General features: G+C 43.4%; 1 protein-coding gene across 1 annotated transcript in view; it reads right to left on the reverse strand.

Moving 5' to 3' along the window:
- Positions 1 to 24860, reverse strand: part of FMN1 (formin 1) — a 405529-nt gene that overhangs the window by 148487 nt on the left and 232182 nt on the right. Inside the window, exons 8-13 of the mRNA XM_060294520.1 lie at positions 18255 to 18316; positions 16247 to 16335; positions 9052 to 9181; positions 7398 to 7544; positions 6257 to 6316; positions 2640 to 2760 (exon numbers count right to left, since the gene is read on the reverse strand). Of these exons, the coding sequence (XP_060150503.1) occupies positions 2640 to 2760; positions 6257 to 6316; positions 7398 to 7544; positions 9052 to 9181; positions 16247 to 16335; positions 18255 to 18316 (609 nt within the window). The remainder of the gene's footprint in view (positions 1 to 2639; positions 2761 to 6256; positions 6317 to 7397; positions 7545 to 9051; positions 9182 to 16246; positions 16336 to 18254; positions 18317 to 24860) is intronic.

The raw sequence follows: 24860 nt of genomic DNA on the forward strand, positions 1-24860 counted from the left end.
ATTGTAAGGATTTAAAGAGACGGTCTGTGTAAAGCACCTGATAATACTCACGCGATCCATTGTAGCAGATACAATTATCCTCAATTCCTTGCTATGTTCATCTACATAAAAGTGCCGTTGGAAGTTCTGGTCTCTCGGAAAGATGCTCATCGACGACCTCTACCGCTGTTAGTGACATCTATACAGCCAACAACCATCGTTTAATTCCCACCTGATTGTTAAGGTGTGGTCCTTGCTACCCCAAATGATTTTCTTTTAAAGGGCTATGCCTGCCTGGAGAACTAGGGCCTGAGCCTTCTTGAAATTTTCCAATCACATCTGGTTTAGCTTTAGACATTTTCTGGGGTTTTGCCAGCAGCCACGACACTTTAATGGCTACAATAAACCTCAAAGTCTCATCAAATCTTTGCTGTATGTGTGAAAATTATGTCCACTTCAATTAAACATTCCATCTCAGCTCACACCCAGGCCTTGTGGAAACGGAGCTGAAGACTGAACGGGGAAGTGAGATGAAACGGGCCGCCACGACTCTGGCCATCTCGCCAGATGGGATTTGGAAGGACAAGAAATTCATTAGAGAACCCACGTTCTGTATTTTCTTTAAATATTTACTAGGTACCTTTCATGTATTAAAAACACGGGCATCTCTAAAGATTAGCAGGGCATTTTTTTGTTTAAATATTCAATGTGTGTGGGACAGCGCCGGTTTCCTCCTTTGCCTTGGTGGTACACTTCACGTCTTTGTGGTGACGTCCCACGCAAAGAAGAAAAATAACTGAGGTAGCGTTCAGTCTTCCTTCATAAGGCAGCTCCTCCAGCTTCAGGAGGTCTTGTATTTCCTTAAAATTGACTGGGGAAAGTGTCAGTGGAGCACTCAGAGATCCGGAATGACACCGTGGATCTCCCTAGAGAAAATAAGGTACATCCACTGCAGAGGTTTGGGGGCACCCCTGCCTCTACACGGTCCTTTGAATTCACTCTTCTTATCCCTTTGTTATTTATCATCAAACACACAGGGATATCAAAGGGAGTGGGCTGAGCCAGGATGCCTGAGAAAGGCAGCCGTGGAGGGACGGCAGGCGAAGAGGAAAGATCCGACGTAGATCAGGTTTCTGCTCGAAAGACCATACGAGAGGGTCTCACAAGGACCAAAAGACGAGACAGGATGGGCATGCAGGGATGGCGGCCAGGGACTGGACAAGCACAGGTCTTCTCTGCTACTGCAAAAGCCACCCTGAGGACTGGCCTGGCCCTAATTCTGCCACTGGAGAGAGGTAGAAAAAAACTGCTACGTGATGCTACTCCGCTTTCTTAGAATAAAACTCAAGCCCCGCAACTCAGTCGAGGATCAAACCGCCCCTTCTTGAGGAGACGGAAAAGAATGATCACGAGGTCACGTATCACATTCCTGAACGAAGCATTCATTGAAATTCACACTCTCGACCACATCGACAGGAGGGGAAAAAAAACCCGCATGTTCCTTTAAAAATAATTTACAAGGTAAAAATATTCACTTGTAACCACTATCCTTATTTAAGCAAGTTCTATGCCCAAAGTAAAAATAAATGGCTCTCCCTGCCACCGGGAGCAGATCTTTCCCACTTTACTTCCATTTCCAAGCTGTCCTCTAAGACTTAGATTTCTGAGCACTCTTTCACAATAAACATTTTTAAAATGTTTATTTTATGTCTTAGTGTAAAAATATTCCTGGTGCAAGCTCTTCATTTCCTCAAGCTCTGCTTTTGGCGTGCTGGGCTCCATTTCCACATTAACACGCTCCCTAAATCCTCCACAGAGCTCTTCAATTGGAGTTATACAAGCTCCAAGGCAAGTATTTATATTCTTGGACAAGGAGATGTCTCCACAGTGAAAACACAAGGCTCTAGAAATGCCAAAGGAAAATTCCTGCCCGAGAGACATATTTTCACCTTTTAAAAAAGCCAAAAAGGGCTTTCAGCATTTTGCTTTGGATAATTAAAAATGTAAATTAAACTAAAACAGACTGTTTACTACGGGTCTTACCATCATTATTAGACTCATATACATAAACGAAATATATAGGCACGTGTGTGTGTGTGTGTGGGTGTGTGTGCGCGCACGCGCGCGCCACAGGGAGAGCAAGAGCAAGAGTGAGAGACAGAAAGATAAGGCAGCACATAGTAAACTAGCTTAGAAAATGCAATGCATGAGATTTTCTAATCAGACCCAATCTGCCTCTCACTGGCTGTGCGAATACAGCTTCTCGAAGCCTCATTTTTCTCATCTATAAAATGGAGTTAGTGTAGTTCCTGTTTATTCGGGTCGTTAGAAGAATTGCATGAGAACACAGTAAGAATTCAAAAAAAGGGTTGTTATTATTTTTATTAAAATTATATCTATTCCATGCTGGAAAATGTAGATATAACAAGATTTATATATATATATATATATAAAATAAACACTAATTAACACCAATGAAAGAGAAAGATGTGTAAATACACTGCTTCCAAATTGTGCACAGAGATGGAAAGTGTCCTGAGGTAGTGTACCATAACTGAACTCTCACCATTCCATTCCCCGAGCCATACAGAAATCATCCCCTTAAATCATTTTAAAAAATCCTATCTATTATCATAATAGCAGAACAGTGTGCCTGTTACCTTCTAGTTGCCTCTTCAGTTTTCTCAAATCTTTTATAAGGTCTTCAAATTTGACTTGGGAGGCCAGAAAGAAATCTTGTGGTTCGGGCAGGGGGAACACACTCTTTTCTGTTCCTGCTTCCTAGAATATGTGGTAAACAAAAGTACATTTTACTTCCCAATTGTCACTTTCGGTTGAAATTCCAAAGCATCTTTTTTTCGGATGGTTGGATAAGAATCATGGCAATGCTCCCCTGCTATCCCTAACTTTGGACTTGTTGCTTTGAAGTGCGTTCGTGTCTTTCACGCTATCATTTCGGTCTTATTGGCACTGAGGTTGGCTATGGCTGTAGCTATGGCACGGGCTGGGCTCTGTTTTGCCTCTTGAATCAAAGAGAAAATGGTCAGGTATGTCCTAATCTTAGACCCTCTACTCCCATGGAAAATGGCACAGGAAGAACACATGAAAGTACTTGAATTGAAAGTCCCTGTTGAGTTTCACATGGCAGCAATTAGATAACTCATCTTTGGGGTATGCCAAAGGGTGTGAGTTGGAAGGTACTGGATAAGGCAGCACTGAGGTGGGAGAAACAATCACCATCGCTTATGCTCTTACCCACCTTCCTCTGCAGCTTAAAGCTTGTGGGCACACGTGCGCGCGCGTGTACATGATCAAATTCTTCACATATTTGTAAAGATTCTCTTAATGTTGTTTGGCTTATCTTAGCAGATGTTTACGAGGGCATGGTTGGGTTGGGTTTTGACAAGCTCCACAACTATACCTAATAGAGGATCTCAGCTGAGAAACACCCAGAGGGACACGAACTGTAGGCACATCGGGAGACCAGCAGAGCCTCAACTGTCTTTTCCAGTCCGGCTTGCTTTCTCCCCGAGTTGTTTAATACAAGCTTTGTGTCTTGCATGTCTCAGGCCATCTCCGCTTATTCTCCTCTCCACACAGGCTACTTCGCCAGCTTTCCTTCACATTCCATCTTCCCTGCTGCCATTAGGACTAATTCCAAGCTCTAAAACGGCTTTACAAGGCACTTTCTGATCTGGCCTCTGTCTCCATCTCCAGCCTGATTTCTCCCTTCCCCTATCGCTAACTTCCTCTCCTAAACTTTCCTAAAATAAAAGAACAGGCCACAGTCTCTTGCTTCTAGGCTTTTGTCTACAAAACTGTCCCTCTTCAAAAACTCTTCCCCAGCCCCTCTTCACACCTCCTTGTTCATACTCCTCTTTCTAGTCTCAAAACAGATATCACTTCCTTAAAGACCTCCCCTAAGTCTCAGCACCTGGGTGTCTCCAAGAGTCCCTGCTAATTCCTGTTATCACAGCACCTTTCAACGTTAACTTAAAAATTGCCTTGTTAGCTTGTGTGTCTTCCCCACTAGACTATAAACATTTTGAAGGCAGGAACTGTGCCTTGTTCTCGGTCAAGTACACACCATCTGGCCTACCAATAAAATCTGTTTGGCACCACTAACAGAGAGCTTATAAAACGCTATTCTGGGAAGTGTGCACCTCGGGCAGGAGTCATCTAACTTATCGTCCTGTTTTCTTGTGGTTTTGAGAATTCCCTGGACCCTAGCCCCCTTCCTTTAAGACCTTTGGCCTCATTTGGGATGCTAGGAGGAGGTGGTTTTCCTCATTTGATCAGAACAACATTTTACGTGATCCGTGTACTATTTTTCATCTTCCTCTACTTATTGTACCGCTTTTTAAAAAACCATGGAAGCAGTACCCTCCTTTGAGCGCCAAGGTGGAACAACATCTAAGATGCTTGTCACAAAACGCCATGGTAATCTATGGAAGAACTCATGCATATTTCTTTCTATTTTCCAAAACTTTTTATCAGATTCAGTCCTGGCTTCATTTTTTTTTTTTTTTTTTTTTTTTTTTTTAAGCTAGAAAAAGAGAAAATGCTACTGAGCAAATCGGCCCGGTAGTAGCTCTTGCGAAAGCTGCTCAATTGGAGTTCAAAAGACATGGCCCTAGAAGGGTTTCTTTGAACGTCACATAGACCTAGACTTGGACCAAAAACCAGGCATGAGTGGAAGGAAGCTTGGAGCAAGAGTCACCTTTCTTCCGCTAACTGCTCATCACCACTAACCACAAAAATCATCACTTATGCTCCTAAGAGGGAAGGGATCATTTACTAAATCACATAATGCTGTACTCTTGTTGAGTGCAATTCATTTTAACACAGTGAAAACTGGGAGAGCACCACACAAATGTTGACTTCTTGTTTTTCCTAAACTGGACCATCCCGTGTTTGCAATTAATCTTACTTTAAGATTTCCCTCTGTGAAGTCGATTCCACTGGGTTCAGCTCTCTTCAGTAGGAGTCAAACTCCATCGGCAAATTTCATCCTTCCTACACAGTGCATCTGTGTAGGCAGGATGGTTGAGGCAGAGACTATGAGTACATCTGCTTAGGCCAGCCTCGAATTTGAACTGTCACCTCAAGAGCCTTCAGGATAACTCTTCTGCCACCCTGGTACCTGCCTTCAGAACTTTGGCTGCACACACATTGCCTGAAGCTCAACACACCTACCCTGCTCTACCAGAAGATAGCTCTCGCCTCGTTGCATCTTGTTTGTTACAGACGCTACTTATTACATGCTTGTGGGTATTTATAGTACATTCAACTCAGCAAGTATTTATCAAGCACCTACATTACGAACATGAAAAAAGAGACAACGAAGAGTTCTGGACCTCAAGGAGCAATGCCGGGAAGCTAGGTAATGGCTCAAGGATATCTATACACAGGGGAATAATAAACCTGGTGGTAGATACATTGACAACGGTTAGATAAACCCACCAGGAGGGTAGGAGAGATGACTAAAGACTTCATCGGTGCTTGGCCTGTCTTCTGCATGAAACTGTAGGCCTTTTGAAAACGAGGCCCTGGAAGCTTTACTTTTCTTCCCTTGGTACCTAGGAAAAACTCTGCTTGTGTGGATAGTCAAGCGGGACTCCTGACAACATTTTCCTGAGACTTTTTCCATTTACTGACTGCTAGGTTTCTCAACAACTTACAATAGTACCTCTTTCTTCTCAAAGCTAGGACTCCTTGTTCTCGATTTAATGAGAAGGACTAAAACACAGAAAATTGCGCTCAGGTGGATTCTCACAGAAATTTTTATTTCTAATGGCCCAGTGTAATCTAAGCAGGGAAGATGGATTTCAAATTCCACGTCTTTAACTTGTTCACAGATGAACATTGCTGATAAAGTATTGGGTATTATTGCATCTTAAGTTCCTAACTTTTGGTCTGCATCCCAGAATCTAGTTTCAAATATAACCAATTACTGAATGGATATGGGTTTCACAGAGACCCTCACAATCTGGTCAGAAGGCACTGAGATGACTGGGGGTCTCTTTGAAGCTGTGTTATACAGCGGATTAAGAGTCAGTAGATTTGCGCCACTGAATAATGCTTCTCTTTACAACAGTCAACTAAACTCTCTTGGCTCCAGTGTTCCCATCTGTAAACCAAGGAAGCTGGAGAGCTCTCAAATTCTATGTTGGACTTGAAATTCATCCATCCATCCATCATCCAATTTCTGAATGCCAGCAATGTGCAGGAGCTGAAACCCCATTAGTGTAGTTTTCCACTTAACGCGATTTCTTACCTGATCATAGTAACGCAGGTAATATTTCACAACATAGTCCACCAGATTAATCCCATTATCCTAGGTTTAAAAGAGAAGTTTAAATGAATATCATTCACGTGAGACCCTGCCATATTAGATAGTCAAAGAGCTGAAATCTCACTCTGTAACCCTAATACTTTTCATTTGTGATACCTGGTCCTAATTCTGTTGGAGACTGTCCTCTCTCCTCCTTGTCCCATTCATTTTTATGGCATCTCTACAAAGAAATGACACTACACTCTTTCTTGGGGTTGGGGGGGAACCCAAAGAGGTAATCCATAAGGCCTCTGAGGTAATGGCTAAGACACGCACCAGCCAACCAAAAGACTGTCTCCATACTTTCAGGCCTAAAGCCAAGAAGGGAGGGGGTAGGGGAGGGCTGAAGGGAACCAGAGAGTAGAACAGAAGACCATCCCTCCCTTCCCACCTTTCAAAAAATGTGTGTTCTTACTGGCGTGAAAAACAATCAAGGAGGCTTAAAAGGAACACCCTGCCACTTTATGACCCTGGGACTCCGGGGGAGAGCAGGCCCTCCCACAAGGCAGCCTTTGTGTCTCGTTCACGTGGGTCTAATTCTAATTTGCCTGTGTGTTTCCCCTCCCTCCGCTCCCCCTGCCCCCCCAGGGGACGCCTAGATATGGGCTGGTTGTTTCTAAAGAGGTAGCTCTGCAGGGTGTGGAGCCAAGCGATAATCAGTCTCAGAGGGTCTGACAGTGGACCCCCAGCCCAATTGTTGTGGACCCGAGAGTAATTCCAACGCTCAGCTCCTGTGGTGAGTCAGCACTGCTCTCCACTTAGGAGCGAGTAAATTACAAGGAGCTAACGCCAAACTCGAGCAGACTCAAGCCTTGCGCCATGGCTAATACTGTACACTCTCTGCTTTATCCTCTCACGGCAGTTCAACATCTAACTGTGTGCTTTCGAGCAAACGAGTGTTGGGGATTTTGTCATCAAAAGGAGATGAAAAACCTGTCTTTATTCAAAAGAAAGCAAACAGTGTACGGTTAGGGGGAGGATAGAGATGAACGGAACACCCAGGAACACTTTTTTTGAAAATTGAAGGTATACGAGGGAAACAATGACAGATCACAGACCTTCGTTATGAAAAATAAATAAATACCCGACTTTTGACGTCCTTGAGTTTGGGCAGAATTTCTAAGCTATATCCATCTGCTTGTCCCCGAGTCCTATTTCCTCCATTCATATAGTTTCCAAAAGCCAGAATGAGAGCCAAAATATCCTTCACACTCTTCATTTGCAGCAAGCCCTGGGAAGGCAAACACCCATTATTATGCGGCTGAACTCCAAACGCACGTATGTTCATTCAACAACAAATATTCACTGAGCACTTGATAGGCTGTTTGCTGGCCTGTTACCAACTGGATTTATGGTTGGTGAAATGGAAAATACACTTCACTAAGCCATAAGTGTCTTAAAAAATATGTTAACAGCCATCATTTTTTAATCCTTTCAATGAATTACAAACTGCGCATGTTCTAATACTGAATAGTAAATATTAGTTTTTATATTTCTATTTGAGCCGGTTTTATTTTTTAAATACTTATTTTAAAGGATTTAGAAATTGAAAAAAGACAGTTGTTACAGTTAGGCTTTGTATTTGACGGCTTCTAAGTAGGAAGGGGTTTAAGATCATTTGAGGATCTGGTTTTGGACGATGTATCTATACAAACAGCACAGTTAAACGTAGGGTAGATACAATAGCAAGCCTATACTTCCTTATCCCTGGAAATAATCCTCAGAGGTGAACTACAGAATCCTCAGAGGTGAATACAATCATGTATTTCAAGGTCATAGGCTATGTTTATTAAGTGTTTGCTGATTTGTCTATTAACTTTTACTATCTGTCTATTAATTTCAAGCTGCTTGGGGTTCTCTTCAGCTCCCCATCTCATTTGTTTTTCCTCTCTCTCTCATTCTTTTGCCCCAAGTGCAAATTTTCAAATTGATACTTTTCCCCTTCTCTACAGTTTTAGTCGACTTTATTTTCCTTGATTTTAGGGTAAAGAAAGCAAACCAAGTGCAGCTCTAGGACGACCTCTGCTCCTGCCTCGTAGGGCGTTATTAGAGGGTGTATATTATATACCTTGGTAATATTTATGCTTTCTTTAGTGAAATCTTTTATATTTTAGAAGGAAAAAACCCCATGCCTCCAGATAAGCAACTAAACATTACAGTATTTGTGGAGGATCACCATGTGGTGAAGGACGTGCGTCATTGGGAGAAAAAGCCACATTCAAGAATTTAACTTTATAACAAACCCCAGTGTGGTAAAGCCAACAAAAACTTATCGGCCCATCACTCATTATCATAATCATTGATTTCATTTATCAAGTCTCTAGAATATTTTTATTTTACTATGTAAACACATTTCAGATGATCCAATGCATTGGTCTAAGGCAAATCTCTTTTTGCAATCTAGAGAGTCAGAATAGAAAACACACTATACTATTTAGGTTGGTTTTAAGTGGCCAGAATGTACATTGGGAGGTATTTGGAATACGTTAGAAGAAATCTGTAAAAGTGTCGTTTTTTTTCCTCCCTCTTTCTCCTCTGTCGATCTGCGTCTCCTTCTTTCTTACTCACCTGCATGCACGCTCACACGGGATAATCGTCACAGTTATACTCAGGAAAACACACAACCTTAAGTCCACAATATTTCTGCAGAGGGACTCGAGTTGATCTTTCCCAGTCCCCACTCCCTCCTTTACCCCCAAGGAGGGCAAAGCTGTCTTTGAATTAGACAGCAAACATACCTTAGAAGCTCGTGTGATGATCTCTACCTTTCGGTGCACGGCAGTAATGCCCTCAGAAAAGACAGATCTGAAGATTATACACTGGGCACGTTCAGCAAAATTAGGGATCTGGGCTAACTCGTGTAAAAATCTGTAAGAATTAAGAATGAATCATCTGACTTCACATATAATCGCAAGGAAAATAAAAAGACAGCAGAAAGAGATTCGTCATGAGAGCATTCCTTGTTTGACAACGTTAATTGAACAATTATAAAAGGCATCAAACAGGCAAACTCAGGGGACTCCAAGGGTTTGTGCTCTACTGTTAACAACAGAGACGCTTTTAAAAATGGGTTTCCATATATCACCTCACACCTGTCAGAATGGCTGTCATTAAAAAGAACACAAATAACAAATGCTGGAGAGGATGTGGAGAAAAGGGAACCCTCGTACACTGTTGGTGGGAATGTAAATGGGTGCAGCCACTGTGGAAAACAGTACGGAGGTTTCTCAAAAAAAAAAACTAAATATAGAGCTACTATATGACCCAGCAACTCCACTCCAAAAAAAAAAAACCAAAACAAAATCCAAAAAAACCAAAAACACTAATTTGGAAAGATACATGCACCCCAACAGTCACAGCAGCATTATTTACAACTGCCAAGATATGGAAGCAACCTAAGCAACCACTGACAGATGAGTGGATAAAGAAGATGTGGTATATGTGTATATACATACACACACATACATATACACACACAATGGAATACTACTCAGCCATAAAAAAGAATGAAATTTTGCTATTTGCAGCAACACGGATGGACTTGGAGGGCATTAGGCTAAGTGAAATAAGTCAGACAAAGACAAATACTGTATGATACCACTTATATGTGGAATCTAAAAAACACACCAAAATAGTGAATATAACAAAAAAGAAGCAGACTCACAGATACAGAGAATTAGTGGTTACCAGTCGTGGCAGGAGGGGCCATATAAGGGTAGGGGAGTGGAAGGTACAAACTATTGGGTATAAGATAGGCTCAAAGATATATTTTACAATGCAGGGGATATAGCCAACATTTTGTAATACCTATAAATGGAAAATAACCTTTAAAAATTGTATAAAAATTTTTTAAAATAAAAAAAAATAAAATGGGTTTCTATAATGGTGAGCAAACATATGGTGTATAAATTAAGAACAGAAAGTTAACGCAAGTATACTGAACCATGTGAAGCTATCTGTCTCTTGCTACCCCAGTAAGACTAAACCGAAATGGAAAGCACTAATCTTAAGTGTTTGGGGAAAAAAAAAAATACACAGTAGACTCCCTTTATAATGCAGCATTCTCTAATGGTGTATTAACACAGGCTAAGTAAGGGGAAGACTTGAGGCAAATGTCTATAGACAAGTGAAAAAATAATCTCTTTCTGAAGTTAGATTACTACTTTTTGTTGTTGTTGTTCAAACAATTATAATAATCTATAATGATTCTATTCTGCAGGTATCTGTTTACTTTTCCACAACAACTTACCTACACAGACAGGACTTCATAGCTCCATGCTTGGAACAAAGGAGGCACTCATTAAGTGGGCACGATCTAAAGTTTCTTAAAAACTATGGCAAGACAGATCTTAAAAGCTAAAGTTGAGTACTGACCTACGCACAGAAGTTCACTGTCTGAGCAGCTGGGCACTGGTGCCCTTTGCAAAATTAAGTTGGAAGAGCTACATATCCTCTAGGCCAACCACCCGAGGTAGGGGTATACACTAAAATGGATGGAAAGAGTTGGACATGAATTCAGAAAAGGAGAGAATCCACTAAAAGCTTTTAAATCCATTTGGGGGTTGAAATGATGATTAACTGATAGTTCTGAAAGTCTTGGTCAAACCATAACATCATTACCTTGACATTTCGTAACTTCTTACCAAGGATGCTTTTACCTAGGAGCAAAGCTGGAGCCCCCTTCTTTCCAGAACCAAAGGAATTTCCTTAGCTAATAATACTCTGTGCCTCTTTTAGGGACACTTGGGTTTTAATAAGATTCTAATAATCAGCTGTTTTTCTTATTTATCCTACAACTAGGTCATAATCCTTTTTTTTTTTTCTAAATAACACTGAGAGGAAGCAAAGAATGTCCATAAGAGAAAACATATCTTTGCTTTAAGGTTCTGTAACTCTGATTATTATGAAAACCATGTGATGGGATATAAAAGTGGAAACCCAAAGGAATTCTGAATTAGGACAAGATGAAAAAATGACACTCTGTGTGAATTGTTTCTTTGTAAAATTAGTATTAAACCACTGATGCATTTATGACTGAAATCAGGGGTATCACCAGTTCTCACAAACATGAGCAGTAAAAAGCTTGCGGGACTGGAGGCATTTGGTCCTGTAGCGAGTCTTGGGAAGTTTTACTTATTCAGACGCTGCTGAGAGCAACCTCAAGTGTAGCACCCTGCGCTTCTCCCTTTCCAAATGCAGCCATGAAACACTATTCCCTAAGTAGGACCCAGATCCCTGAGTGGGTACACTTCCTCGTTTCAATGAACACAGCGAGTGAAGCATTGATGGAGAGAATATACATTATCAACAGCCCAGCTTACCAGCAAGGTCTTAGATGAGAAGAAGGAACTGCTGTATAAGCAATTGCTTATAACTCGTCTCCAAAAAGGACGTTTAGGACCAACATGAGGAGACGAGCCCACAGGCTCAAGCAATTGGTGTTACCCGGAAAAAAGAGTAAAATAGAACTACAAGGTTCCCTGGGGTCAAAGCTTTACTGGAACTAGGGCTCGCACTAGGAAGGCTCTCAGAGAATCTTAAAGACCCAGTGTTCTGTGTATGGAGAAGGGGCCGAAGCACATATCCAGAGTTGGAGGGGGGAGGGAAATTCAGCTATTTCACAATACTTTTGGATAGAACTGTAGGGAATGTGTCACCAAAAACACCAGAGCATCAGTCACCAAGGATTTTAGTGTCTTTAGATGTGTACGAAGCACTTACAGTGCGTCAGGCACCATGCTGAGACCTGAATTTAACTTAAACACAATTCCTTCTTGATCACCTGTGAAATAAATCCACAGTTACCACGAGTGTGATGAGCGCTCTCGGTGATGGGGCCTAAAATAGGAGCTATGGAAGCCATACGCAGGGCATCAAAGTCAGAGCCCTGGAGGGACCGTGTCAGCCAAGGTCTCCGGGAGCCCTCTGGTCCTTGTGCAGGACACGTGTAAGAGGCTGCCAGCGAGAGCCTGGACAGGCTGAATGATATTCGTGGGAAAAGGTGAGAAAAAGCTAAAATGGGGCTTTGTGTTCTAAAATAAAGAGTTCAAGCTTTTTTTCTGAATGAAGGAAGGGTTTTAAACAGAGGAGTGAAACTTTCCGCTTTTTGTTTCAGAAAATCGCCCTTGCAATGGCTCGGCTGATGGATTGGAAGTGAGAGCAGATCTGAGGCTGGGAGCAGCTGGAATATTCTAAGGGGGAACGAGGGAGGGCCTGCGGTGTGGATGCTGAGGGGCGAAGGGTGAGAAAGCGACTGAGGCTGCCAGACCCTATGGAGCTGACCCATCCCACGGGACGCTGAGAAGAGTCCAGGATGATTTGTGGGTTTTGGGGCCTGGTCACCTGGTAGAAGGTGAAGATACAAAATACTAGAGAGGCAAATTTGGGAAAAACAAAGTCTCGAGGAAAGCAGACTTTCCCATTTATCTGAGAAAGTACCAGAAGTACAGGTTACCTCAAAGGCTATGAAGTGTCTAATATCTTATCTCCCACATGTGGGTTTTACACTCCACCCATAAGGGCAGGGGTAAGCGCTCCTTTACACATCCCCAAGGAGAGGGTCTTGGGCATTATTAGGCCATGGTACTTATGAAGATTTAGGGACTGATTTCCTTTTGGACTAGTCTAACTTTACACCCTAGGGCCAGAGATAGAAAGGACTCAATACCCGCAAAGAGCCGCAGGCCAGGGACCTTCCTCTTCTTTCCTTAAGGCAGGCTGATCTTCCTAGGATGGACTGTAAGTAAAGCCGGTACACAGCAGAAACATTCTGCACCTCACGGTACGTGGGTCACACACCCACAGCAACTCGGCTGTCAGGTGGATCGATGCAATGGGCCCACTGTTTTCAAGGGACTAACATGTGGTTTACCATTCCTCAAAGCCCTGAATGCTGTAACTTACGTTCCTCCATAGAGGAGGACGCTAACAGAGCCTTGTTTCAACGTCAATATGTCTTCTTTGGGGCGATCCCCAGGCAGCTGTGGGCCTCAGTGGAGCATCCCAATAGGCTGTATACGGTATCCTCACTTTAGGCCACAAAAAGCACACATCAGGCCTAATCAGACCCAGTAGAGCCTCCCCTCGCCTCACCACCATCCCAAGGAGAGCGTGAACAGAGTTGAGGACCATTGCTGAAGGGAGCGGTTCTCAGACAGCCTGGTCCCAAGCAGATGACACCTCTGTGGGAAATGACTTTCTAAATCTGGCCCTGCGGCGCAAGAAAGCTGATGAGGTGAGTGAGGAGGGCAGCCTCCCCAGGCTCTGATTTAAAGCCTGGGCACCACAGGAATCTTAGGAAACTGCAATGCTGAAACTATAAATGATTCATATTTTCCAGTATGCAAAACATGCTTATAGTCAACTCACTTGGAACTAATGGCAAATCAGTTGCCAGAAAATCAGACTCTGGCATGAATCAAACGAATGCTACACTGTGCAGGAGGTCAGGAGTAAAGGTGAAAATCACTCAGCCCTGGAGGCCCTACCTCTCTGGGCCTCACCCTCTAGCAGCTGAGCCCAAGCATATCACCAGGACAACATGACCATCTTCTTTGCTGCCACTAAGAGCTTAGTGTGTTCAGGAAGCCCTTACAAGGACCATTTGCAAACTTTAAAAACACTCTTCCATCCACATCATCAGGAGAGAAAGCAAGAGAACTTTAATAAGTCATCTGTTAATTACCTGCTGCCATTATTCTGTGTCCTGGCAATTAATCTCGAAAAATAATGCTAGAAAGGCATTAGCACAGGAAGGAAAAGGGGAACCCTTCCGGAGCAAGGACCCACGGTTCATTTTACCAAGTGGGCCGTTCCACAGTTTAGAGCAGGGGTTGGTGAATTACAGTCCCCAGGCCGAATTCTTTGTTTTGGTATGGCCCATCAGCTAAGAATGGTTTTCACATTTTTAAATGGTTGAACAAAATCAAGCATTTAAACATTTATATTAATCAAATATTAACCAGAATAATATTCTGTGACATGTACAATGATATGAAATTCAAATTTCAGCGTCCATAAATGAACTGTTCTTGGCGCACAGCCACGCCCATTTGTTTATGTATTGTCTGTGCTCGCTTCTGCACAACCACCGTTGACTTGAGTAGTTCCAGCAGATTGTAATGGCTCACAAAGCCTAAAGTACTTACTACCGGGTCCTTCATAGGAAACGTTTACCAACTCTGGGCTTGGAGTATCATTGCTTTAACATGGCATAGTTGGCACTACCCAAACGCTTGTCCGTGTTATGGACTGAATGTTTGTATCCCCCCCAAAATCCCTAAGTTGAAATCCTTTGGTAATCTTATTACCAAAGTGATGGTAATAAGAAGTAGGGCCTTTAGGAAGTAATTAGGTCATGAGGGGTGAGCCCTCATGAGTGGGGTTAGCGCCCTTCAGAGAAGAGACACAAGCGCTTACTTCCCCTCTCTGCTCTCTGCCACGTGAAGATACAAAGGGAAGTCTGCAGCCTGGAAGAGGGTGCTCACCAGAACCCAACCATGCTGGCACCTGGATCTCAGACTTCCAGCCTCAGGAACTGTGAGGAATAAAATTCTGCCGTTGATAAGTCACCCAGTTTAGGATACTTTGTTATAGCAGCCCAAACTGACTAAGACAGTCCTCAAATACTCCTCATGGCCTTGTGTCTAAATATCCCATTATTAGTCACTTCATTTTCCGCCGTCAGCACCTTAGTGGGACTGAATTTATTATATTAGGAAACAAGACTTGGGAGTGGACCACAGGATGGGTCGGGATGGGAGTTGGTAAGGACGGGGGGCTCAAGTCGATGGAACAGAAGGGCAGGGAAGCCCATCTGCATTGAGTCACAATATTCTTAGGCTTCATGAACTAACTTTGGGTGTGTGTGGGGGGAGAACCCTGACATACGCTCCATGTGACAGCCAGTCATCTAAGGGTCCCCAAATTATCATAAAGGTTTGTCAATAACTGAGGAAACCTAGAAATTCCTCACCCAGTCACTGAAAGATGTTTCTTCTGGACCTGAATACCCTGGCTTCCAAGGGGAGTGGGGCATTTTAGAGGAACCAAGGGCAAGGTGTGACGGTTTCAGTATGAGCGACTGACCCCTGAATGTCTCTGGGGCTGACTTGTTACCCTAAACCCAGTCAATTTCCTCTTTGCTTCCTATTCCTTGCCTCATCTCCAGGCTGAGAAGCACAGCCTGCACTGGGCAGGAAGCACTCAAGGTAGCCACGAGCTAAGTAGCCCTCTGTCCACTCGGGACCCATCCCACATTCTCACAGAGTCCTTAGGGCTGCAGAGCCCCAGAAGGTTATCCATGGTTTGTAGACCCCAAGAGCCCAGCCAAGGACGAGAGTCACTCAGTTATGCACTAGAGTTCTGGGCTTTCAAAGTGTGTGGAACACCCCAAACTAGAGAGCAGACACCTCCACATAGTGGCTGGAGAGAAGCACAGGCACATGCAAAGGGAGGATGAAAAAGCCACATCTAAATTGGGCAGAGCAGGTAGAGAATTTGGGGAGAAAGCTGGCACGTTCAGCCTACATTTACTGGATACAATATTTAGGAAAATCAATTTGAATTCTGTGACTCTGACATCATCCCTTTTAACTGCATCAGCAGAACCTTAAACAGAGCAGTAACCTCTCCCTTTCTCAGTTACCCTTTGGGCCAGAATGTTTAGTCTAGGAGGAATTAACAAGTTGCTAGGACAAGAAAAGGGGAGTCATGAGGGGTGGGGTGAGGGGTTGAGACATGATATCCAGCAGCACAAATCTCCCGGCTGCCTTTCCCGGCAGTCAGGTCACTCTGCTGTGTGCAATAGGTCACAGGAATGACGCTGCTGTGACTTAGCTTGGCACGGTTGAGATCCGGTTATTCGGAGCTGGGAGGCAGGAAGATAGGGACGGCCCTTCTTTTGTTAACAGAAAAGTGTTTAAGCATCCTTACTGCTCAGGTTTATCCAGTAGCTTCAATTCTTCCTCTTTGGATGTCTCATAATACTTTCTTATTTTAACGAGTTCATCCTCTTGGGCTCTCTGTGTTGAAACAGAAACAAAACACACACACAAAGTGAGCAATGAGAACCTGTCTAAAGCAGTGTGTCTCAGAGTGTGGTCTCTGGACAGGCAGCATCAGCACCACCTGTCGCTACTTAGAAATGCCCATTGTTGGCCCCGCCCCGGATATAAGACACTCCAGAGGTAGGGCTCAGCAAGCCCTCCAGGTGCTTCTGAGACATGCTAATGTTTGGGAATTACTGGCTAAACTAAATGGTCCTAACAAGTGACCTTAGCTGGATACAGAAGCCAGGACATTTGATTGTTAACCTTTGAATCCCCTGTGTCTTTCCCAGTAAGATAGGGTAAGGGTCAAGTTGTCCTTAGCATTTGCTTTCTTCATCCTCAGAACCAAACAGCCCTCCTAACTCATGTAGGCGCCTGATTTTGAAATTTCTGGTCCGCAGGTTCTTTCTGAATTTTCTAAGCATTCGTTGTCTGCACCACTGATTTTGGCATTTAGTCCCATACGTCCTCAATGTGCGCAACTGTGTCAGTGGTATGTAGCTTATGTCTACTGTAAGCTAACAAGTACCATCACGCGCACAGTCCTGAGCCCGAGGTAACAACTAAAAGCATCCTAGAAGGCACTCTGCCTTTTACAAAGTCCTCCGACATCAAGTATTGCATCCTTGTTTTAAAGCTGACTCCACCGAGGCTTACACCAAGGACCTGGCAAAGAGCCTGACTTAGAACACCTTTCTTCCACAACACCATGATGCCCCCCAGGTATTCAACAAATGTGCCATTAGCTCCCGACGGCCTAGGATGTGTGCACCTTCTTTATGAACGAAAGCCTTCCTGAGAGAAACATGGGAAGTTCCCACCCAGTCGTACCAAACAGTTCCTGACACGCACAAAGGATGTAGAAAGGTGAAGGGAACTGGCAATCCCGCTAGGCTGGATTATCACACTATGGAAATTTTCTCGGAGATGCTTAAGGTCCCAGGGGACCTAAGCATTGAAATGAAATCGTTTTTTGAGCTCGGTAATCATAGCATGCTATAGAGCTCCGGGTAGCTTCCTGAGAAACAGCGTTACTTCAGTAAAAAGAATCTGTTTCAGTCTATGTTTTCAAATCCTAACCAGAACAGTTAACAATTATGGGAACTGTGACTCTCCTGTGTCACCTTCTCAAGAAAGCCTGACAATTATGCTCGTTATCTCCACATGTAATCCACACATGAAGACCATATATGTGTACAGCGCTGTTTATTTTCAAAAGACACGGCTACGGCTGCATATACTGAATTCTCTTTTAATACAAAAATCATGTCGAGCCCATTATAATCCCCATTGTACTGATAAACAGGTTTAAGGAATTTAACTGGTCTGAGGCCACTCAGCAGTAAATGGTAGAGCTCGACCTCAAACCTGAGAGTATCCCACTCTAAATCCAAAACGCACACCCATCACCCTATACTATTTCCCACGATCAGTGCCGTCAGTCCACTTGGGCTAAAAGTAACCATCCAAGCTGGTAACAGCATCCCCATTCCTCAGAGGATGACACTGGTGCACACCAGCGTTAAGCTGGTAACTCAGCTTCATGCACTCTGATTGCAAGCCACAGGGCTGGGCTGGGTTCCACGGCACACGAGTGGCCTCCACGTTGAGCTGCCTTCCCTCGCAAAAGCAATCTACTAACCCAGATACCACAGTGGGCGGTCAGGAACCTAGCGCTTTCTTCATGCTCAGTCTCATTTGAGCCTGCATTTCTGGGCCTTAACCTCTTCCACGCAATGTCACAATTCCCACTGCTGAGAAACATGAATGGCTCAGTGACTTTTCAGGTGGAAGGAGTCACATATAACCATTTTCTAGACATTACCTTTTTTTTAAGTTAGTTAAGATACAAAAATCCGGAAACTCTGGCTCCGTAGGTGTTTGATACTCACGTTTTCATATAAGGCCGCCAGGGTTTCCAGATCAACCACGGAATCATCCACGTTAAAAATGGCTGCCGAGCCCCCAAAGAGAAAAAGAAAGAGGATAAGAGGTTAGATTGGATGCCCCTGCACTCACATGTACTCCACGTCTAGCCTCCAAGCAATGTAACATTGCCCCCTCTCACACAGGTTGCCTTTCGGCTCGTTCCCGCTCCCTTTCCTTTTGCACCAGGGGCCCCCCCCCGTGAAAGAAACCGAAATGGTTCCGATCACTGGCCTGAGCCTTGGCCCTGCCTGGTTTAATTCCTCAAGCTCTGCATCCTTTCTGCAGTTTAATTTAGGCTCCACAGGAGAAGTGTTTGTGCTTTAAAACTAAATCAGTTTGTAGGTTTGCAACACAAGGTTAAATCTTTCTTCCCGGCTGGTAATTGAAGAGATTTAGTACCTGATGCACCAGAACTGACTCTTGCCCGTTACCAGGAAGAGAGAGAGAGAGGAAAAAAAAGACGATGTTGGCAAATTAAACGAATTCAGGCATGTGATTTCAGGCACCTTTCCATGGCCGCTGCAAACATCTTGTTTGGATTAAAGAGACAAGAAAAAGCAATAATTGCATCAATGGCAAATTAAGATTATGGAAACCTCCCATGAGCCAGTCTTAAGGCAAGTTCTCATTCCCATGGTTTTATTTGGATCCTACTTGTTGTTCTGTATGTTAAATAAGTTAGTTAGCTGTTAACTAATATGCCTGTGATTTCATCTAGAAAGATTCCTTCCCATATATACCAGCATACAAACATTGAGATTTTAAAGCCTTAATGGATTTGGCAATCAAAGTGCTCGAAATAGGCAGCTCCACATCTTTAAATAATTATTCAAAACTAATAAGGTTTGTTCCCTCAACCCCACCTCCTTTCTCTGACTTTACATTGTGAAATTAACCAGCACGCTAGTAAATTTTCTCCGTGGCAGGCTAATTAATTTTATTAAACCAACGAGTAATATTTAGAATGCCTTAAAATTCTGCTCGTCAACCACTGTTCTGTTCGTTGGCACTACACCACACTTTTTGGAGAAGGTAGGGATCAAGGTAAAGGGCAGGTTGCTTTCAAATTGTTTTGCCTCTTCTGTGGTTTAGAATCACATGAACGCCTTTATACAATTTTAATAAACTTAATTAACGGAGCTAAGACCATGTAACTTCACAGAACACCGAGAAATGTACTTAAAATTCCTTCATAGGCCACCTTCTCTAACTTAGAGGAATTAATCATCAAGCTATTCCGCAGCTACGTGGGGTAGTAAGAAAAGAGGAGGTTAATATGCTAGTGACAAAGTCAGTCGTCTCAGATTCCACCAAGACAAAGGAAAATTACCCTTCTGAAAAGTCCAATCTGAAACCAGGCCTTTTTCAATGGACCAGGCATTTTTCAATGTCTGATGCTTTAAAAAAACAAAAAAATGGCCAGGAACAATGTCTAGTCTATGTAAATTCTAATAGTCTCCTATAAAAATCAGCCAACGGGAATACGATAAGAAAAGGTAAAATTCTAAAAATAATTTATCAGAAACGTTCACTCCTAAACAAGGTACTGCACATGAACTACAAGCGTACATATAATCAAGTCATCTTACCTAATGGGAAAGAGAATGATCTGTTGGCTTCCTTTCCTAGTGAGTAAATATTTGAGTTTCAGAAGTTAATCAGTCTGGGTCCCAGATACACAGTTTGATGGGTTATACCCTCAGCCAATTCCCCTGCAGTATGCCCGGAAGCAGAGGAAAACATGTAGGGAGGATGGGACTGGAGAACAAGCATGGGCTCTGGCGACACTCATTCGTTCATTCACCCATCCCTTGAATAAATGCTTGTTGAACGTGCACCAAGTTCTAGACACGGTTCTAAAATGCTGTGATTACACAAATCAAATGTGTGTCTGAGATGTTCAAAGCACTTGATCTCACGAGATTTACACTCCGCCTTAGGGGACAGAAAATAAACAAATAAACAGTTACAGATAATGATATGAAGAAAGCAGAGAAATGAGCAACATGACAGAGGTTAATGGATGAAGGCTTCTTTGAAGAGGTGACATTTAAGCTAAGAGCTGAGCAGGTCAGTTCTGTGAGTGTCTGGGAGAAAAGCCTTCCAGGGAGAGGGAACTGCAGAAGAATATTTCTAATCCAGATGAAGGAACAAGCTCAAGGTTCAGAAAAAGACCAAGATGACAGCTGCGGAGGGAGCAAAACTTACTACGTGATCTTGGCAGGTTCAGCTCTATGAACCTCGGCATATCCATAGAATGGGTCTAATTTCACTTACTGAAAACATTAAATGAGGTTAAGATGTATGCTTGGCCCAGCATATAAAGCATGGTGTGAAATCAGAATGGTACTTACAAACTGACTATTGTGATGTTAAATATACACACTGTGGATGTGTTTTAATGCTTGTTAATGCCTTATCTCCTTTAACATCTGGAAAGCATCAGAGAAAGAAGACTGCCATTACTGAGTAGTTTGTGTTATAAATGAAACTTTCTAGAATTCTGGAGTGTTTCAGATAGGAGCAGTTGCAATTTAAACCCTTTTGGTCCTTCAAAACCCTGCTCAACACCCAACTTCAGGAAGCATTAATAGAAAACTTACATGCACAAAAACTCTAATTACAAAAAATAATGTATCGAATGTCTTAAGGGAAATATAAAAAGCTAACCTTTCGGGTCCATTTAGAAAGCTAACCTATTTTTACCTCTCATTTCCATCTTTCCCACCAATCCACGCTTCATCGTACCACCCAAGTTATTTTTTGTTTTAAACACAGGTCTCAAAATTTTACTTGATGTTTAAAATACCTCAGATGTCTTTCCTTTAAATATTGGGCGAAGTCCTAAGGCCTTGGCCTGATTTTTAAGCCCATTCCTTTCCTAGCCCCAAGCTACACTTCCAATCTCATCTTTGGGGGAGGAATGGGGGAGAGGAAGAAGTAGATTGAGAGATTAATTTAGGGCCAACGCCAAGTATTCCACTGAGATTTCTCCTCTTCCACGAGGCTCTTAAAAGTAAAATAAAACTCAGTGGTGGAAGCAGCACTATGAAAAGATTATCTGGTTGAGCCCAAGAGCTTAAGGAAATTAAATGATTTCTATTACTTCTATCTTATAGGGTGGCCAGGGAAGGTTAGGTTATTGGCCAAAGGGTTGAAACGTAAAAAGAGCCTAAGCCCTGTGACTCACAGGAGAGCTGTGTTGCATGTACATAATCCTGCTTCCTATTCACCATGAATAGTTTAAGTTCGTACATAGGGCCAGAATCCATACCTGAGCATGCTATTCCCCAAATATGGGACAGTGTATTAGAGAATTGATTCTTTTTTTTTTTTTAATTTATTTATTTATTTATTTTTGGCTGCATTGGGTCTTCATTGCTGTGCGCGGGCTTTCTCTAGTTGTGGCGAGTGGGGGCTACTCTTCATTGCGGTGGCTTCTCTTGTTGCAGAGCACGGGCTCTAGGCTTCAGTAGTTGCGGTGCATGGGCTTAGTTGCTCTGCAGCACGTGGGATCTTCTCGGACCAGGGATCGAACCCGTGTCCCCTGCATTGGCAGGCGGATTCTTAACCACTGCACCACCAGGGAAGTCCCTAGAGAATTGATTCTTGAAGGCGCTCACCATCAAACTTAGAAGCATCCCATGAACCCATTTAGTTCATTGAAGATCACATTGTAGAAAGAAATCAGTCCTTCATTAAAATATTTTTGGAGTTACCTAGGATCAGGTAGCCCCCTCCACTTTGTACTTGTAAACACACACTCTCTCTGTTTCTCTTTCTCTCACACACACTCACAGACAAACACCATCTTTACTGTAAAAGTTGAATAAGCAAATACCAGCCTACACAATTCTCCAGTGCCCCTCAAAGCCCTGATACAGTAACTCCAAGTACTTCTAGCTGTTGCTTCCATCTCTATGGGGCTCATTACACTGACACTCCTGCAGGTGGTGTCAGAAAGGTGGAGGGCCAAATCCACAAAGGGGAGACCCCCAACGATTCATTGCTTCTGCGGTATCAATCATGGCTGGTGGTTTTTACTTTTATCTCCCTCTCCCCTTAGTTATCCCCACTCCCACTGTCAGTTCAGTTAGAATATTTCACCTACACTTCACAATATGTCGAAAGGAAGTAGACACACGCTGTGAAAAGCTGGTAATTTTATTGGGTTCCTTTACCTTTAAAAATCTGTTACTTGGTCAAGTCTGGTTTCTGGGCTCCTTTTTTGCAGGGAAATTGAGGCAAACGTTTTTATGTGGTCCTCTGGTGCCTGCTCTGTACTCCGAGAATTATATACACAAGGATCATTAGAGTAGGGTTTCGCCCATTAAGATATAATAACCGTCAGCAGGGACAAAAAGCAGATCAGTATCACAAATTCAAACTAACAGGCGCACATAAAAACTGTGTGCCTGCTTAAGGCACAGGCACGGGGTCAGGGTCTTACACAATAGGTAAATTCCCTCTCTGGTTTGGAGACAGCTTTTCACAAGACCAGGGTAAGGAGAGGGAACTGGCAAGAATTCTTGCTGCCCTCCAGCCATGTTTAACCCTGAACGCTTTTCTATCCCCAAGTGCACCTCGTCCAAATAAACACAGGACGGCGTTCGCTGTTTTGAAGGACTTCTAATTAGCACAAAACAAGTACTTACTTAAGGGCGCTGTTCTTGTTGACAGAGGAGCATCTCTGGGCAAGAAACCCATGGCAGACTGAAGTAGGAAGGGCACACTCCTTAGTCTTTTAGATTAGCCAAAGTAAACCTGGTCATCCAAGGTGTGGAAGATGTCACCGAAAGATGGCTGCTTTACCAGGCTTTGGCTGATGTTGGTTTTAAAAATAGCCTCTATTAGCCCATTGTTTGCTTCTTTCTGTGTCCTTCAGTAGTTGACATGACACCTCTTCACAAGTGGGTGTATAAAAATCCTTTGCAAATGGACTAGATTTATTCTCAGCCCAAGAAAGCAAAGATGATTATTGGATTATCAATAGAAATTATTTTGTTAGGGCTTCCCTGGTGGTGCAGTGGTTAAGAATCCACCTGCCAATGCAGGAGACATGGGTTCGAGCTCTGGTCCGGGAAGATCCCACATGCCGAGGAGCAACTAAGCCCGTGCGCCACAACTACTGAGCCTGTGCTCTACAGCCCATGAGCCACAACTGCTGAAGCCCGCGTGCCTACACAGCTCGTGCTCTGCAACAAAAGAAGCCACCGCAATGAGAAGCCCGCGCACCGCAACGAAGAGTAGCCCCCACTCACCGCAACCAGAGAAAGCCCACACGCAACAACGAGGACCCAATGCAGCCAAAAATAAATACATAAAATAAATAAGTTTATAAAAAAAAAAAGAAATTATTTTGCTAGCTCCCGAGTAGCCAACATAAAACTCACCTGTTTTGACCAAATGACTGATATTTTTAGGGCTTGATAAATAATTTGTAAGGAAAAGAGAATGGAATGGGGAAAGTAATATGGAAGACCTTGGGTTTTTTATTTTATTTCTTTTTTTTTTTTGGCCGCACCATGCGGCATGCAGGATCTTAGTTCCCCGACCAGGGATAGGATCAACCCGTGCCCCCTGTATTGGGAGCACGGAGTCTTAACCACTGGACCACTATGGAAGTCCCAGGCCTTGGGGTTTTTGAACTCTCAGGTAATCTACCCCTCAAACCTGCCACAAACCAACTCCTCTGACCTCTCTCAAGAGAAAGGCAAGGATGTGGGGTCATGGAAGGAAGGAGGCTGTGGTACAATCTGAAAGCTGCGGGAAGGCAGAGCAGGAATATCTCCCCACAGCCTCACCTCCCAACAACGAGGTCATCACTGAGAATGAAGACCAAGCTTGTGATGAAACTGGGCAAGAGGTGAAAAGAAGGGGGCTGGGCTGAGAGGAGCGTGGAGGGTGGAAGAACCCCACAGAGGCCAGGACAAGAGCTGCACAGAACCTGCCCTCCCGAATGCTCTGTACCCAAGTCTCTTCACGATGGTCATAGCTCTCCTATAGCCCTTCCTCAATACACCTCACTCTTTCCCTACTGACCACCATGTTCCTCCTCCGATTCGCACCAGGCACACCTGTGCAGACACAGGTATGGGCCAAGCCTCATTCCATGCACGTATCCAGATGAAATGCTGAGGGCAGCAATTATCAAGCAGCTTAAAGGCATCTTCTGTGCGCTCCACCAGAGGGTGGGAAAGTAGGCAGCCCGTGCTGGAGATGAATACTTAATCACTCAGTAGCTAGCCTTTATCGGGAGCTTCCTGTGAGCCAGCCATTGCTCTAAGTGTTCTACATTTAATCATATGAGGTGGCTGCTACTGCTGTCCCAAGTTTTATAGGTAATGAAACTAAGGCAGGAAGTTACAAAGCATGATTTCCCAAGCTCAGTTCCATAACCAATGACGCAACTATGACTGTACTTCTTTTAGCCTTTAGAAGTGTTAGACTAGAAATACTCACTCCACCTAAAATTCTCACCACCTTAAAAAAAAAAAAATCAGTGAACCAACTACCCACAACAGTCCATACGGAAACCTTTGCCTCTGAATGGTGTCACACGCTTTTTA

The sequence above is a fragment of the Globicephala melas genome, chromosome 2 (genome assembly GCF_963455315.2).
Source record: "Globicephala melas chromosome 2, mGloMel1.2, whole genome shotgun sequence".
Lineage (NCBI taxonomy): Eukaryota > Metazoa > Chordata > Mammalia > Artiodactyla > Delphinidae > Globicephala > Globicephala melas.